We start from the raw sequence: 18459 nt of genomic DNA on the forward strand, positions 1-18459 counted from the left end.
CAAAGAAGACTGTTACTGAGAGGAGTCTTGGTTAAGGAAAGGATTTGATTAAATCACATTTTTTCAGCTAATATGACCACAGGTTAGCTTGCCTAAAGTCTCTCAAGCCATTAGGCTCATTCTCCCTGCCTAAAATTCCCCTAATAATCACACAATACTCATACCTACTTGTTCATTCTTCTTTTTATTTTTACAAAGCATAGCAAAATGAGTAAACAACTGACAGGTGAAGAGTTTGCACAACAGAAGACCACCCTGACCGTCTCTTGATTTTATGGGGATCATAGGTGGGGAGGTGTTCCTTTAAAGTGATTTCGTCATAGGAGAGTCGTCGGAAATGTTTCTCATGGTGGGCGAGAAGACAAGAAATCAACATTCACAATTATTTAAAAGGACTTAAAAGCTAAACATAATATACATAGTAACTCCTTTATCCTAATACAAAAATAGTGCCAGAAACTATATATTTGTTCAAATATATTGAAAAAGGTATAAGAATACAAATAGATATTAACAGTGGCTAGTGATGATTCATAAGGTTTTCTTTTCTTAAACCGTAATAGAAATTTATATTTTCAACTATTTACACTGCTTTCAATGACATTTATTAAGACATGTTTACTCAGGCTTTTGAGAAACATATGCAAGGGTGAAGTGAGCTTTAATACTTTCTTCCTTGCTCCCTGTAGGGGAGCAGAAGGGGTCCAAAACTGTGTACAATTGAACAATCTAAAAGAACTCTGAGTAATCTCTACCTGGCTAGCATATGGAAAAAAAAAACTCTGTATAGTAGAATACATGACTCCTTACATAAGGTGTTCTTTAAGCTATCAACAGGGTAAATGATGCATACTTGTAAGAAGACAGGATATTCACGGACGGATTCTGAGTAAGTTCCAGGTAAAGAAGGTCCTTAGGGGGAAAAAAAGAAGGTCCTTGGAAAACTGTATATAATACACATGTTATAGATAACAATGCAAGTGATATAATGTACCCTATATTTTCAGGTTCAATTGGCAGGATCAGAAGCTGGTAAGTCTTTCATCTAGCCCTTTTTGCAGATGGTGGGCTCCTTGAGGTCACTGCTCTGTCTCCACGGTGGAGCACAGTGCCTGACGTTTCGCAGGGACTCAATAAACGGTTGACTGTCGCATGTCTGACACTGAGCAATTGAATTATACCACCTGATTTCAACTACAGTCATTCACAGGGGAGGACAGCAATTTCACCTTTTCCTCTTCTCATCTTAAAATCACTCGTAAACAAAACAAAACAAACAAAACAAAACAACAGCACAGCTTGTGATGGCCTATCAAGTGTTAGGAGTAAAATCTGGTGAAAAACACAGAAAAATTGAAAATCAAATTGGAGTAGGTCTAACATTTGTGCTCTACGCTGAAAATAAAGGCACTTTACCTCTAGGCAAGAACAGATCTGTGGCCAGTGTCCTCCCAGAACCCAAGATACCCAGTATACTTTCATACACTTCCTAATCTCAGTACTCCTATCTAAGGAAACTATTCTTCACCATTAAGAAATCAGCGGTGACAATATCACTCTCCAGAGTTTGTACCTTGAGGCAAGGTACTCAAAATCTCATACTCACTAGGGATCTGCATGAGAAACCAAATAAATGTATTGTGTTTTTTCAGTCTTTGAAACACAGGAAGTGACATGTGGGATTAGATACAGTGCTCCCTAGCCCAATATCCCACTTCTGACAGTGGTCTGCAGGGCCCACGGGCGCCGACGCAGTGGCCGCCTTCTGTGACATCCTCCGTGAAGACAGAGGCTTTGCCCAAACATAACTCCTCTAGTAACACTTGTTCAGGCACACAGAGGTTAAGTGACCCCCACAAGTTCACACAGGACGGCCACTGGTGAGGGCCAATCCTGTGAAAAATATAAGGCCAGGCAATTTCACAGACATCTTTTAACAGCTTAGTAAAATAGTGGACACTTTTTGGGCTGAAAATGGAAATGAAATGATATGTCATTCAGCTGTAACAACTTTAATTTAGAAAAAGAACAACTTCTTACTAGTTATGGGGTAATATAAATATAGAGCAGGGGAGGAAGGACTATAAATATACTTTTTCCAACTTGGGAAGATACTGAAAAATAATATTCACATAAGAACAAAAGCTTCGATTTGTGCCCATGTACCAGATAATCTATGTATGGAATGATTTTCCTAAAAAGTAAAAATTATCTGAACCAACTAACTGGTCTTAAAGAAGTACTCTTCTTCTATAAGAACTAAAACTTGCAACAATAGAATAGGCATGGCGCTACCCAACTTCTTTTAATTGTTAAACTAGAAAAGTAAAATAAACCATTATCTAAAGGTAAACCAAACAATTTCTAATCTACATAGATCTTCTTGCTTGTTAAAATGACACACATACAAAACCTCCATATATCTCAGTGACATATTAGATGGGTCTAAACAAACTACTAAAGTATATGATTACAGATTTTAGCATAACTGCTAAATCACAAGGTGTATGATAATAAGGTTAATAAAGACTGCTATTCTTGAAACAATTTTTCTATACTGAGGAATTATGTATGCATGCATAGGTGTATACCAGTATATAGATAGGTTATTTTAGTGACAGCCTGTGTAATTACACACCAGTGCCACCAAGAGGCAACTTTATAGATCTCACCTATATGACATCAAATAAAAATCGAGTAACATCCTGAAGATACACGTATTACAACAATTGCACATATAACAACAAACAGTTGGTAACTTTCTAGACTACACTTTACCACTATAAAGTAACGGCAATACAATTTGTTTTGCCTTTTTTTTTTTTTTACCTGAATGGTAAGAATAAAATCACATTATGTAAGATTCACACTCAGAATTTTAAAAATGTAATGAATATGTTGAATTTTAGGCAGTTTAGAGAAAAAACAGTATGAATGGGAAACAATATGTTTAGTGAAAGTTCTTTGAGGATGCTGCGCCATGTCCCCGAGAGATTTTCTACCCAATTTAGTGATTGAAACTCAGAAACTTTTTTTGGTGGTTAACAAATCAGACAAATACCTCTCTTCCTACTTTCCCTGAGTCCAAACATTTCCACATGTTTGGAACAGATTTTCCTTTCCTGAACCAGTTGCTCGATTCAGTATCTGCTTCTTCAATAATGAATAAATGTGTATTTAGGGTGCACATGATCAGTGGGAATCCACTCAAATGGGCTAAAAATCTAAGACAATGTTAACATTTTCTAAATGTGCTAAAAGCTATGAGAAATAAGTATCAACAACTCTAAGCTCAGGGTCAGCATTTAGTGCACACCCCCCAACTTCTGTGATTCTGAGTTGACTAGTCCTATAAATTGAAATATGGCAGTTTCTCAGATGCAAACTCAATACTCTTAAGTTTCATTCAGGCCTAAGCTTTCTTACCTTCCTGCTCCCTCAATTTAATTTTTGACCCCAATATGACTTCCTTTGACAAAGAAAAATAACGATTCATTTTACCTTTTATCTGCAGTCATATCTCACCTCAGGTCAATGCTCCAATTATCACTTTTATTCTGTTTTCTGTCGAGACTTAAACTGTTCACTTATAAACTATGGTTTGTAAGAAAAACGAAAAGGAAGCTATTTTAAAAAGGAAGTTCAATATTCAAAACACTGACTCTCAGAAGAAGCTACCAACAGAATGTTTCTCTTCACTGACAGATAGATATGGCCATTCCATTTCTGGATCACACCCATCCCTCAGTAAAGTCCATGACCATGAAGTCCGTGAAATCAGTGTCTTCTCCTAAGGTTTCCCCTGCTTTCCATCAGATAGGGTAGATTGCAGTGATTTTATGGGTAGTCTTTGGATAGACGTATGTACTGAAATGAAAGAGTTCTCCCCTTCGTGCTCACTAACAAAAACAGCACATCAATTAAACAATACCTTTTCTTTACAATACTGCCTTACAGTACTTGCCATTTGTTTCAGAGTTTTAACTTTTTTTGTTAAGGTAATACATTGTTGACAAATATTATCCTTTCCCCTTAAAATCCACTAGGCCAGCACTTTTCTCTATCCTATGAAGGTTTTAAATGTCACAGAATACATTCAATTTGCTCCTAGACTATTTTTGAGAATGAAAAGATTCCAAACATTCTTTAAAAGATTGGTAATTCAGAAAACACAAAAACAATTATTTAAAACCCTCAAGCAAAAAACAAAAAACAAAAGCCCCAAAACTCCCCCAAAATAAAACAACAAAAAAAACCACCTCAGAGCAAGAATTTAACTTGCACTCTGCAGTACACAAAATATCACAGAGCTCTTGTCCATGTGCTAAGAGTGAGTGGGTGTCGTTGATAATCTCAGATCAGTGGCATAAAACAAATATACAGAAAATATGTAATAGTCCCCTAAAAGCATGTCATGCTGTGCTCTTAAAAGTTGTGCAAAAATAAAAATACAGCAGTGGCAAAGTATACACTAAATCTGTACAGTGTAGAGCAAAACTAGACATACTGCCGAACGTGCCATCTGTAAACCTGAACGCGGCGTGAACGGGCTGCTCAGTTCCGCTTGGCCTGGCCGCTCTCTCCGTTAATCAGTGTTTTCTCCTGCTGTTCTGCGAGAGCCTGCCATTTTTGCCTGTTCTTTCTGCAGCCATCCAGCAAAGGGAAACAGTCCTCTGATACGTGGGTCAGGGCCTAAAGAAAGAAAAAGAAAGCAAACAACTAGAAGGCGTCCAGGAAATAAGCCCTCTTGCCGGGCCCATGCCCATCCCCAAGAGCCGCAATCTCACACTCACTTCACCAGCAGGCCCACTGTTGGGGTTTTCAAAAGCTCTGTGAACAAATATGCAGATCATTTACGATCGAATTCTCTTAATCGGTACAGACAAGGAGTATGTGCTGAGAGAGCACACACGTACATTCCAAAGTAACCTTATGGAGTTATGATAGCGACTTGTATCTAAGATCATAATAAAGATTAATTTATAATTCTGCATGGTATTATTACTTACCAATTATAGTGCCGCCCATATTTAGATACAAAAATGTTCACTGCAGGTTTCTTTGTAATACAGAAACTCTGAAAATAACTTTAAATACCCAACAACAGGGTTAGGTATACTTTGTTACTACTTTGCAGCCTTTAAAAATATCACAGAAACACACATGACATGGAAAAATACACATTAGGATGTATTATGAATTACAAAAAGCAAATTTGCTAAGTGAAAAAAATGCAAAAATTTCATAAAGCATATACACTAATATATTAACAGTAGTTGTCTGAGTAGTGGAATTATAATTCTCTGAGTTTTCTACAATGAGAACATTTTACTTCTGTAATAAATAATAGTAAAAGTATGTATCAATATTACATAGAATTTAACAGCAGATTCAAATGAAGTAAATCCATGCATACATATGAAATGTAGGGGAAAACAAAGTTACTGAATTGTGAAATGCCTGGATTAGAAGATTTCAGGGTTTCTTTGAGTCTTGACATTCTATGATAACTATGATAAATGTGGTTTTCCCAAATAATTAAAACTTAAGGTAGTTTCCTATTTAAACTTTAGAAACAAGGATAGTGTCTACTTTCTGTACTTTGGGAATAAGCATCTAAACTAGCAAACTGGATGTTTTAGGGAGAATATCTTTACCTAAAAAATAAAAATCCCAAGCCAGCAGGTGTAAGGAAATGGGAACTTGTAATACTTGTCCAGCTATCTCCTTTACATCCTCATAAAAATTTTAACAATATTAAAGCTACACTATACAGTGAGAAAAAGTTGGGTAATTTTTTTTCTTTACTTAGGCCTAGCCTTAAAAGAATATGTTGACATAGATTATGCACAGTATCCCTCCTGAAGGTAACAGTGACATGTAATTCTTTTCAGTATTCCTACATCAGTTTGCTAGAGTCTGGCGCAGAGTAGGCACTCAACAGATAGTTATACATTGATGAATTAAAGTTTTTGAGAAAAATCAAATATAAAATGTGTTCTTTATTCAATGCAAACAGCATGTTCATCAGAAAAAAAAAAAAAAAAAAGCCTAGTGTTAATCGCTTCAACTTACTTGAGGTTTTAATTCATAACACAGTCTAAGTTTAGCAAGTCTAGAGTTTCCATATAAATACCTCATATAGTTGCAAGCAGATGGCATCTATGAACCCAACTTGCATACTCGGGATTTTGTTTTTCTTCTCCCTGTTCATTAGATCCTGAAAATACAAACACAGAAACAGACACACACACACACACACACACACACACACACACACACACACACACACAGATCTGCATTTACTCAAAGAACACAATGCAAGTTGGCTCCAAAAACATGAATCACTGGGTTAGCTGAGGAAGACCAGACACTTGCGTATCTGTCTCCTTCCTCCATGAGTCTCCCGCACTCCCTGCCAGCACCAGGCTCAGGGAGGCCCTGATCCTCTCTGCCTTTTTCATCCTGGCTGACTTTTCCCACACTACCCCTGGAATTGATCACTAATCTAGACTCGACCACTGACCTAGAGTTGACCACTGACGTGTATTTGGAGAACACACAGCTTTGAACTGTCTATTGATGGGGAGTCGAACACCCTCAGCTTTGTGGAAGAAGCCACTGAGGCCACAGCTGATTACAATTAAATTCTCGGAGAGCTTTCTGAGTGACGATTATGCAGATGTCACTCTGCTTATTTCCAGGAGATCATGGCTGGAGCGCCAGAGGATCCCAGCACCACCATGGGAAGCAATGAGTCTGTCTCAACGCTTGCTTAAAATGAAGCAAATTCCCCATTAGCTGTGATCATCACTCTGCTACCCACCACTTTCTAAGAAGTTTCTGAGCCTCTGAATGAGCCTACCATTACATTAGAGGACACGGAGTAATTGTGAAAGACTAGCGAGACACAGCATGTCCCCAGCTGAGGTTAAAGAGCGGAGTGGATGGAACTGTACACACAGGGGAGGTCATGACCATGTCCCATTTAATATGGGCTCAATAAATGTCCATTTCAATTGAAAAAAAAAAAGACTCTATGCTTCATTTTCAGGAAAAACTCATTCCAGAAAAGCCAGAAGCGGTTTGAGAAGAATCTTTTTCTTGTCTGTGAGATCCACACTCTATGTAAAACAGGCAGTAGGTATCAAAAACCTTTAAAAATCTCTGCCCTTCAACAGAGCAATTCCAGGAATTTACCCTAACAAGATAATGAAAACTGCCACAGAAACATTAGCAACACGGACGTTCATCAAAGTGCCACTGGTCCTAGTGAACATTGCAGACATGACCACCAAAGCAAGTAGGTAAACTATGGCTCCGTCTATTTCATGGGATCGTTATAAATAATACTCATAAGAGCCTCTCTTAGAATGAAAAGAGCTTATGATATTTAAATAGAAAAAACAAATTGCAAAAAAGTAGGTACAATATGATGACCCAAGGAGTCTTTTTTATCTTTTATTTGCTTATGTTTTCTGTAATAAACATGTGTAATTCTTTTAATAAGAAAAATGTTTTAAAAACTAAAATGAAAAGAAATTGTGTTCCTAAGATCCCATAGACAGTGTAAGAAGTCTACCCTGAACAAGTGTATTTGAGTAACTCCTACCAACAAGGGCTCATACTTACAGCAGGCTCTATGTTGAGTTCTTTTCTCTCTCTGTCTCCCTGGTCAAAAAATTCAGTCGCTACAAGTTCTGCTATCTGAAATAAATAACCGATTAAGTTTTGGCAATTAAAAGCACACAACTCTGTAATATAGAGACTTTGAATAAAGATAATAAAATCTATCAAAGCTAGCTTTCAACCACATCAGTAAAATGATAATAAAACAATAATGAGTAATAGAAATTATTATTTTATTTGCTTTTAAATATGTGCCTAATCACCAAGCCTAGAGTTTATAACCTGTAATTAGGCAGAAAAAAGCAACATATTATTTCAACTTCAGCAATCAGTGGGGAAAAGGGAGTGTGTGCCTTTCTGTATGCATAATCAATGAGCTATTTGTTAAGCACCTGTTATTCCAGGTGCTGTGAAAACATAGTATCAGTATAGGGGCATATATGGTGATTGATTGATATGCCTTTTAAATTTATTTTAATCTACTTGGTCCTCCTCTTTTCAAAACTTTTCCTTATAATTTTTGTTGTTGTTATTAAATAAACTGGGTTGTTTATCCTGCAGTTCCCCACTATCTGGATTTTGCTGATTGCATTCCCATGATGTCATTTGATGTTCCTCTGTGCCCTGTTATTTCACATACTGCTAATAAGATCTAGAGGCTTGATTAGATAATGTTTTTTTTTTTTTTGACTGCTTCATAGGCAGTGCTGTGTACTTCTATCAAGAGCCATATAATGCCTGGCTGCTTCTCTTTTTGTGATATTAGACACCATGAATGATCTTTGTTTAGATCCACTAACTCAGGGGCTGCAAAAAGGTGATATTCAAAGCGATCATTCTTTTTTCTTTTATTAGTTGAAATACAATAAAAATAAAGTTCCCCTCATCAATTATTTAGTTACCCTAAAGCACAATTCATATAAGAAAAGCAGGAGAAATGCTTGATTTTCTCCACTTTAATTACCATTTGAAAAAAATAACTTGGTTCCCAAGTAACTATCAAGGATGACCAGGGAAGGTTTTGTTTTATTATTATTATTATTTTTTAAAGATTTTATTTATTTATTTGACAGAGAGACACAGCGAGAGAGGGAACACAAGCAGGGGGAGTGGGAGAGGGAGAAGCAGGCTTTATTACTTTGAACTTTTAAATTTAAACATATTTAATGTATTTCGATCCTTATTGATACTCAGATTGTCCCATTTTGGCCAGTGGGAGCTTAATAAGTTGGCTTCACTGTTCTTTTGACAAAACGCCACCAGCCTTTGATAGCTTCCCCTGCTTTCCCATACAATAAGATGTTCTTCCAGGCTCATTTATACATGTCCTGCTTTAAAACTGCTATCAGCTGTTTCTTTTTGGAGCCCTTGTTCCTTTAAATTGAGCTACTTAGAAACCTCAATATGGGCATGAGGTCTGTTCATTACTACCAGGTTGGTCATTATTTTTAAGCCCTTTTATTAGAGGATGGAGCTAGGGCACAACAGAAGTTCATACAACATTTCAATTGAAATTCAGGACTATAACATTTCTGCCCAACCTTATCCACCTTTATCTTTCTGCTTACACTGATGATCCTGGCTCTCAACAATACCAATACAGTTTTTTTTTATTTGCTTTTATCCCACATCACCTAAAACAGTGATTGAGTATCTATGCAAAATTACCACTAATAATAAGATTATGGAAAACAGTTTTAAAGCCTTTTGTTGGTAATTCCTTTTTGTTTTTAGATTACATCCCCACTAGAGATACATGGTCAAATTATTGTTTTAGTGTCACCTGGAATGAAATAGTTCCTTTCAGTATGGTTTTGCAACCAAAATCAGGTTTGTTTCATTTTACTTTCAAGGCTTTAGGGATATTTAAAATTCAGTTTTATAATTTTAAAAACGATTTACATGGTTCCAAAGTTAAATCTACAAAACTAGTACACTCAACAACTCTAGCTTCTACTTCTGTTCCTTAAGTCCTATTTCCTTCTTCCCTTATAGGGAATCATTAACTTTTTTGTGGTTAATCCCGGGTTTTTAAAATATGAAGCAAATATGTACATATATTCATATTTTACCCTCTTCTTAAATAAATGGTAGAGTACAATATACTTTTTCCTCTACCTTGCTTTTTTCACTTAAAAATACATTCTTGTAATCACTCCATAGTAGTATACAGATAATTCTCATTTCTTTTTACAGCTGCATAGAACTCACTGTGTAAATGTACTATAAGTTAATCAATCAGCCACCCTACCGATGAGTATTTGGGTTACTTCCGGTCTTTGCCATTACAAATAGTACTAAAGTGAATAGCCTTGTATAAATATCTTCTTATATTCTTTCCAGCATATCTTTGGGATAAAATTCCTAGAATCAATGGTACATGAATATATGTATTTATAAACTTCCAAAGAGTTACAGTATTTTGCATTCCTTGTTTTCCCTCAACTTCCCCAACAGATATATCATAAAACCTTTGAATTTTGCCAGCTTGACAAGTAAGAAATGGTATCTCGTGGTTTTTTTTTTTAATGAAGTAGAATTTACATACTGTGAATCGCACAGATTATGAGTTCACTGTATTGACAAACGCATATAACCATGTAACAAATATCCCATTCCAAGATATAGAATTCTTCTATCACCCCTGTGACCCTTCTCAGTCAGTTCCTCCTCCTTTTTTCCTCCCTCCTTTCACAATCACTATTTTATTTCTTTCACCAGAGATTAGTTTTGCCTAGTCTAGAACTTCATATAAATGGAATCACAGGACATATTCTTTTGTGTCTGGCTTCTTTTGCTCTGTATAGTGTTTATGAGACTCATCTGTGTTGTTGCATGTATCAATGGTGAGTTTCTTTTTATTGTTGAGCAGTACTCCACTGTATAAGGAATATACTACAATATGTTTAGCTATCCTCCTACTGACAGATGTTTGGGTTGTTTCTAGTCCTGACTATAGTAATCTCCCTTATCCACAGTTTTGTTTTCCATGGTTTCAGTTACCCGGGGTTAACCACTGTCCAGAAGCAGATGATCCTCCCTCTGATATATGGTCAGAAAGTCAACAGTAGCCTAACACTACATCACAATGCCTATATCATCCACCTCACTACTCTGAACTTTATCATGTCCCATCATCACAAGAAGAAGGAGGAGAGTGCCATATAATAAGAGAGAGAGGGAGAGAGAGACCCCTCTGTCACATAACTTTTATTATAGTATATTGTTATAATTGTTCTATTTTATTACTAGTTATTGTTAATCTCTTATGGTGCCTAATTTATAAATTATAATTTATAATTTAATTTATAATTTAAAATTATAATTAATTTATAAGCTTTATCATAGTTATGTATATATAGAAAAAAACATAGTGTGTGTGTGTATATATATATATATATATAGGGTTCAGTCCTATCTATGGTTTCAGGCATCCACTGGGGGGTCTTAGAACATGTCCACCACAGATAATACTACTGTATTAGGAATACAGCTGTTATGAGATTCTATACAAGCTTTTTTGTGTCAGTCAAGTTTTATTTGCAGTTTTTCTTATGAATGAGGTTCTGAGGACCTCTGCAAATGAGTAAGAGCCATTTACATTCCATCAACTTTTTGTTCAAAATTTTGGCCCATTTTTCTGCAGTGTTGTCCTTTTTCTTCTCTGTTTTTTACAAATTCTTTAATATTAGGTGTATTAACTATCAAATATAAGTTGCAAATTTTTTTTTTTTAGATTATTTATTTATTTATATGACAGAGAAAGACGCAGTGAGAGAGGGAACACAAGCAGGGGGAGTGGGAGAGGGAGAAGCAGGCTTCCCGCCGAGCAGGGAGCCCGATGTGGGACTCGATCCCAGGACCCTGGGACCATGACCTGAGCTGAAGGCAGATGCTTAACGACTGAGCCACCCAGGCGCCCATAAGTTGCAAATATTTTTACCAGTTTCTCATTGACTTCTACTTTGCTTATAGTGTCTTTTGCCATACAAAGGTTTGCTTTATTTTTTCATTTTTATGTAATCAAATTTATCAATCTTTTCCATTGTTTTTGCATGTTGAGGCATAGTTAGGAAAGTTTTCTTACTCTTAAGTTACAGAAGAATCCATAGATGTTTTTATTTAGTACTTCTATGGTTTAATACTCTACTTTGAACTCTATGCTCTATTTGGAATTTAAGTGTGCAAAGTATATCCAATTTTGTCATTAGCCATCTGGTTATGGAAGATGGGAAAGTCACCCTAAGATTATTTCATAAAAAGTCCCTCTTTTCCCCCAGTTATTTGAAATGTTATCTTTATTATATACTAAATGTTCTATGCAATTCCCAGTGCTGAATTTTGTTCCATTGGTCTGTCACCAATACCAAACTATTTTAATTATAGAGGCTTTAAGTATTGTGTTTTTTAATGTCTGAACCCCCAACCTCATGGCTCTACCTTTCTGGGATCTGATTAAGAAGAAAGGGTAAATGAAAAGACCAATTCTTCCCTCTTCCATCCTCTTCCCTCTTTGGAAATGGGAAGATAGTCCCATTTATTACAGAGCAGGACAGTCTGTGAAGACCACCTTTCCTGAATGCTTACAGCACGTTGGCAGCTTTGGCACATGGAGGGTACATTTCTGATCTTGTTTTCCCAGTATGTGTGTTTCATGGGATGCACCTGTCACTGGGCTCCATGACTATGCAGCACAGAGCCCTGACCAGCAGCAGACTGTCAATAGTCTTGGGTAGTGCATTTAGGATTCAAAATGCAGTCTCAAAAAGCAAAAACACAATATACACATCATTGTATGTACAGCCATCCCTTTTCTGAGCTGAGGGCCTTTACTGCCTCAGCAAAATGTTTTATGGCAGTTACTTATTTAGAAAGAAGGATATATTTCTAGCCTCCCAGCCACAGGCCCTGATCACATCCTTCCTGACACCTTATATCAACATTTCCTATATTTATAAGCCACAGGAAATGTTTAAGTTCTACTCATTAATGCCTTCTTAGAGCTGAGGTATAGCCTGGTAGGCTAACCATAAAGAAAAATCATAAAAAGAAAAATAATTTGCTCCTTCTATTTTTCAAGGTTATTTAAGGTTATATGCTAAAAACATTCCTAAGTGAGCCAGAAGTACTGGAATTAAAGATTATCAACAGCTAGATTTTTGCTGTGTTAATACAGATGCTCTCTTAATATATCTTACAAATCTTAGTAAATGCTAAGGAATCTTCTAAAAAAGAAAACCTGTTTATGTCCAATTATCTGCTTTTAATACCACTTAAAAATTAGATAAAAAGTTCCACAAATACTCCTGAAGCTACCTTTAGAATACAAACTTTTCTTCCTTTGACTTTTTAATCCCTGCTTTTACTGTCAGCAAGCAACATACCCGTTGTTGAATAGGCCAGGGTTTGGTGATGGCAGAGAGATCACAAGCTGTCATCAGCATTGCTCTGTTAAGGGAAAAAGAAGCCCAAGGCTACGATTTACTTTTTACGCAAATACATACTCTCAGTAAATAGTTACTGGTAAAAAGGTTAAATTAAATCCCCCTAAACTATGAAGACAGAAGCTTATAAAGACTAAAGAAACAGAAACAATTTCTTTGGAAGTGTGGCTGATTCAGTGATAGCAGAGTATCACTGTTTTGGTTGCCCATTGAACTACTGGAATTTGCCCTAAAACTTCATTTAGGTCCAGATTGGCACAGGGAGAGAAATCACTAACCTCTGGGCAAAAACTTGCCTGCTGTTACTATTTTTTTTCACCCTGGTATCCCATTCTCAGTGATAGGAAGATGAAAACACGCTGATTACTAATAATTAGCCATTAAAGGATAACATCAGATATCCTACTGATAGAAGTCCTAGGAGAGCAAGAATTACGGTGGCTCATCCCAATGCTGAACTCCGCACATGTAGTGACTTCTATGTGAAAAGCTCTGACTTACAAACAGTATCTGCCAGAGAAAGAGGGAAATGAGAGAACAAATTTCGTCTTTCTGTTGTCGAGAGAAGTGAAAACCATGCTGGACTCTGGTGTCGATGACAAGGTGCTCTAGAACTCAATAGCAGCTATCATATGACAGTGGTTCTGTACTTAGCGCAGTGTTTCCCATGTTGGATCCAGATGCCTGTTTGTAATAATTTTGTTTGAAGGAACAGGCAGAAAGGCCATCACTGTAATACAGAAACCCTTGCAGGGAAGGACTGGATCCCTCGTCCCTGCAGGGAAACCCAACCTAAAAGCACGTTGTTCTTAAGTATGTGAGGCAAAAAGAAAGTGGTTTTCTGCTGCTGTTCGACCTCTTCCACCAATTCTCTTGGAGAAGTGAGTGCACCAGAGATATTTTTAATCACTGTGTAAACCCACTGTCATGAAGGATTTCAGTGCTTGCTAGTATAAACTGCCTGCCCCAAAGAAGACTATGCCCCTCAGTGAGCTTCACCAAAATCTGAGAAATGAGCGCGCCTGGTGGCATTGAGCTCTAGAACTGCGAGGACTTCTCAGTAAGTGGTCCCTCGGGTAAGACTGAGCGGCGGGGATGGGCGCAGACTTGGAACTGCGGTTGGATTTCTTTTTTGTTATTGGGATAAACTGTTCACTAACTACAGTAGCATGTCTATACTTTTCTTTTTTGTTTTTTGTTTTTTAAAATTTTTATTTTTCAGTAATCTCTACACCCAACGTGGGGCTTGAACTTATAACCCCGAGATCAAGAGGCATGCTCTACGGACTGAGCCAGCCAGGCGCCCCTACACAGTTGTACTTTTCTAAGGCACTGTTATGAAAAGCATTTTGAGGCTACGAAGTCAAGCGTGATTACGCAGAACAGAACAGACAGCCGGGCATTTGCGTGTTGTTTCCTTAAAATTTGCATCTTCGTTTGAATGCTAAGTAATATCAATCCATTTAAAGAAATGTTGATTTCAAAATTGTAATAGCACTCTCCTTGGTGTTCTGAGTCATTTTTTTCTTTATGATTGACCGCTTGTTCTTTGTTATGGATCCAGTTCTTGCCATGGCAAAGGCAGGAATACTAACAGCAAAGGGATGGTATCTGCAGCTAGAAGGAAGGGACAGGTGTACGGGGGAGGAAAATGGAAATTTTGACGTTCTGACTGGGCTACTCTGCCATCACTCAAGAGAAGTAAACACTTCACAACCACCTTCTTGTTCCCACAGTCTTTGGGATGCTATTTTCAGCTATTCCATTCCAAAGAATTGGGAATATGAGCAAGGGAACCTTATAGCTTTGTATTGATCTTCCACCACATTTTAAAGGTCCTTCTAGGACAAAGGAGTGATTTATTCGCTTGCATTGGCAAATGCATTTCTTTTCAAATAAATATTCAGATTCAGCCCTTTATACAACACTTTAGAGATTTCTAACAGCCTCTTAAGATCATCCCATTGTAACAAATAATTGCAATAAAATCTGATAGTGATAAAATTAATTGGGTAGCAAAACTTCAGCTTTAAGGACAATAAACCTACTTACAAAAACAACTCTTTTTGATGAGGATCTTCCGAGTTGAATTGATTTTTTCTTATAAGTTCAAAAAATTCCCCTCGTCTCCTTGAAAATAAAGAAAAATATTTGGTGAGTACCCAGGCTCTTATTTCTTTGGTTGACAAAGAGAGTAAATTTTTTTGGAAAAAAATCTCTAACGGTTTTTTCCCATCTTAGAATCCAATATAGAAGTCATCATTTAAAAAACTAAAAATATCTCACTTTCTTCCCTTCCACCATTTTCTCTGGGTAAAACGGATTATTTTTAAATTTAAATTATTTTTAAATTATTATTTAACTACGGATCACAAATAATGGTAATTTCGATTCTTTTTTATTATTATTATGTTATGTTAATCACCATACATTACATCATTAGTTTTTGATGTAGTGTTCCAATGATTCATTGTTTGTGCATAACACCCAGTGCTCCATGCAGAATGTGCCCTCTTTAATACTCATCACCAGGCTAACCCATCCTCCCATCCCCCTCCCCACTAGAACCCTCAGTTGGTAATTTCAATTCTTAAACATGATTTTAAGAAAATGAAACAATACAAGTTAAAGACCTGATGCCAAGAATGACTTAAGAGATTTTAAGTGTATGGCATAATCAGATCTATATGGCTTCAGTTTAATTTCATTTATCTTACACATTAGGGTATAGGGTAGAAAAATGTTCATAACAATTATTCTATGTCAGTATAAAGTGGCGAAAGCCTTCTGAAGCAAAGACCAAGTAAAGTGTCCACTGATATTCACTCTACGTGCCCAGCACCGTTAAGCATCTTGGGAAGTTATAAGGCATGAGTCCTTTGGACAGTGTTTAAAATCTAGTCGGAGACACAAAACAAACATAAGAAAAACTTATATAACAAAACTGACTGTACGTGATTTGAGTACCAAAACTGAAAAATAGGTTTCATAAGGGTTTAGAGGTGAGACCCGTGTGGCCTGGAAAGGCTGGGAAGTCTTTGTGGTTACAGATATTTTTAGTCTTGGTAATCTGATAATCTTAATTCTGCAATCATCTGAAATCAACTGAAGTTTGCTGTATTTTCTTTTACCCTGATTAAAGTGCTCCAAAACCCAACGACGCGGACCCTTTTAGATGTGGTCACTTTCAGATGTACAATAGTGGATGTCTGGAATGTGACGTTGTGTGTCTCTTCTGTTTGTTTTTACTTCTCATCAGAGTGGTTAAAGCCATGGATGTGAGTCTCTGTGCAGAGGGAGAGAGGGTTGGGCTTCAGGGAAATCCCACGAGTGTGACCACCAGACTCCCCTCACTCCTACAAGTGCACCAAAGATCTCGGTCTGCATGCGGGAAACCAATACCTGCCCAAAGGCAGCAAAGGCTTTTCTTGCTTCTAGAAAGGCAGTTTAATTATAAGCAAATGCATACACGCATGACAAATACTACCATAATGCACACTTTAATTTTCGAGTCAGTAACTTCACTAATTAAAGTTCTACATTAATACTCTTCTGCCAGAATCAAATAAAAAGAAACAAGATTTACTTCTCTGCACTTAGCTCCTTTTCCTGCCCACCTAGGCTTAGATGACAGTATAAAGAACTGTAACAAGGTCAGAAGCTGGGGGAGTGAAGGAAAGGAGGAAAAGCAAACAGGCTATATAACCTTTAGGTTGCACAACCTAGCTTGCAACGACCGTGGGACGGTAATTTACTTTGTACAAAGCTTCAGAGACATAGCAGTAGATCAACAGCACAAATAACTCTGTATTCTGTAACTTCTAGCATTAAGTGGTAAGTCAAAGGAGAAGACTTTCCTGGCTTCCCCTAAGAAACCGCTCCATAGTTTGAAAAACAAGACATTTGACTTGCCAGGACATTTGTCTTTATAATCTAAAAATTTCCCAACGTGCATTTTAAAAGTTTGGAACAATGCAAACACTTCCAAGACCTATTTATCTCAGAATATTTCTTAAAACTTACTTAATGTACAGTGCTAGGTCTGTAGCTAAAATAGCTTGCTTGATCATTCTCAACGTGGTCTTATATTCTTCAATGGAGAGGCCACTGAGGATCTGATTGCCCTTTATAAAAAAGAAAACCATCATTAGCACTCCATCTGGAGAAGCTGCTGACGAGAACAAAATCTGAAGATAGAGTGACGTATCTTAAACACACGCTTAGTGTTCTGGACTCATTAATACAGAAGACACCTGCTTACTTAGAGTAAATGCCATGAAAGGATGTTTGCCTTCTATGCTCCCACCCCCACCACATTGTCCCATAAGAAAAGACAGCTTCATAATGGTGCATCTGCCTACACATGCATGTTTTTCCAAATCTAATATCCCTTGGGCCTTAGTCCAGGCCTAACATCTAATAACTATATATCTTTGTCCTTTGGGCAGGTGAATTGCTATAATATAACAGCAAGAGAAAGCTTTGAAAAATCAAAGCCATATTAATGGACATGAAGAATGGAGTAGTGAAATCTTTAAACAATTGATTATTAAAGTTCATAGTTCTCTATGGTTTTTGTAATAAACTCAGTAACATTTTTTTGGTGCAAATTTATATAATTTAACTTAATCAATATCGAGAACAGTGTGTATTCTTTAGGAACACGCCAATATGGATGGGTACAGAGCATGAGCCAAAGGTGTGCTTACTGGTGATAAAAAGCAAACATGGGTTGAAATGTCTAAAATGTGGCTAATCCAGCTGTAAATAATGGAAAATTTTTGCTATATAACCATTTTTTAAAAATTTCTTGTCTGTAATTTAAAGCATAGTGGTTCTCTCATCTTGAACTATGGAAAACATTCTTTGGGTACTCAGAATATCCTCAAAACAATATCTGTAAATTAAGTCAGATGTGCTTCCTAAATCTCAGGTCCAAGAAAAAAACCCAGAGATGTAGGAATGAGACCTGGAAGCAAAGGATTTGTTCTGAAGACAGGGAAACTGCTGAGTGCCAGAGGCCAGGGCCAAAGCACTGGTTCGAGGGTAACTAGATGCCAACATTGTGGTGTGTATCTAATTAATGAATCTGTGATGGTAACCATATACATTGTTTTTAACTATGAAATCATTTTAGATTCTAGGCTAGAAAGAAAACTATTTAGAAAATAACTCCTGATACTTTTATTTAACATAAAACAATTTCAAATGGAAAAGGAATGATCTTTTGGGGTTATATTTTTATTTTCCCTTCCAAAAACACAGACTGTAAATTCTTATGTTTTGGTGCTTATAAAGACAGAATATATACATGTTCTTATAATTTGAGGCCAGCTATATATATATATACAACCAAATTTCTTGTGAGTTAAGTAATAACATGTTA

General features: G+C 36.7%; 1 protein-coding gene across 3 annotated transcripts in view; it reads right to left on the reverse strand.

Annotated features, from left to right (window-relative positions):
• Positions 1–171: 171 nt before the first annotated feature.
• Positions 172–18459, reverse strand: part of PDE5A (phosphodiesterase 5A) — a 143279-nt gene continuing 124991 nt past the window's right edge. For all 3 annotated transcript variants that reach the window (XM_032401105.1, XM_032401107.1, XM_032401106.1), the window contains exons 16-21: positions 17097–17197; positions 15126–15203; positions 13014–13077; positions 7633–7707; positions 6137–6220; positions 172–4692 (exon numbers count right to left, since the gene is read on the reverse strand). In XM_032401105.1, coding sequence (XP_032256996.1) covers positions 4555–4692; positions 6137–6220; positions 7633–7707; positions 13014–13077; positions 15126–15203; positions 17097–17197 — 540 coding nt within the window. In that variant the 3' untranslated portion in view covers positions 172–4554. The remainder of the gene's footprint in view (positions 4693–6136; positions 6221–7632; positions 7708–13013; positions 13078–15125; positions 15204–17096; positions 17198–18459) is intronic.

This window comes from Phoca vitulina, unplaced genomic scaffold (genome assembly GCF_004348235.1).
Source record: "Phoca vitulina isolate PV1807 unplaced genomic scaffold, GSC_HSeal_1.0 scaffold3, whole genome shotgun sequence".
Lineage (NCBI taxonomy): Eukaryota > Metazoa > Chordata > Mammalia > Carnivora > Phocidae > Phoca > Phoca vitulina.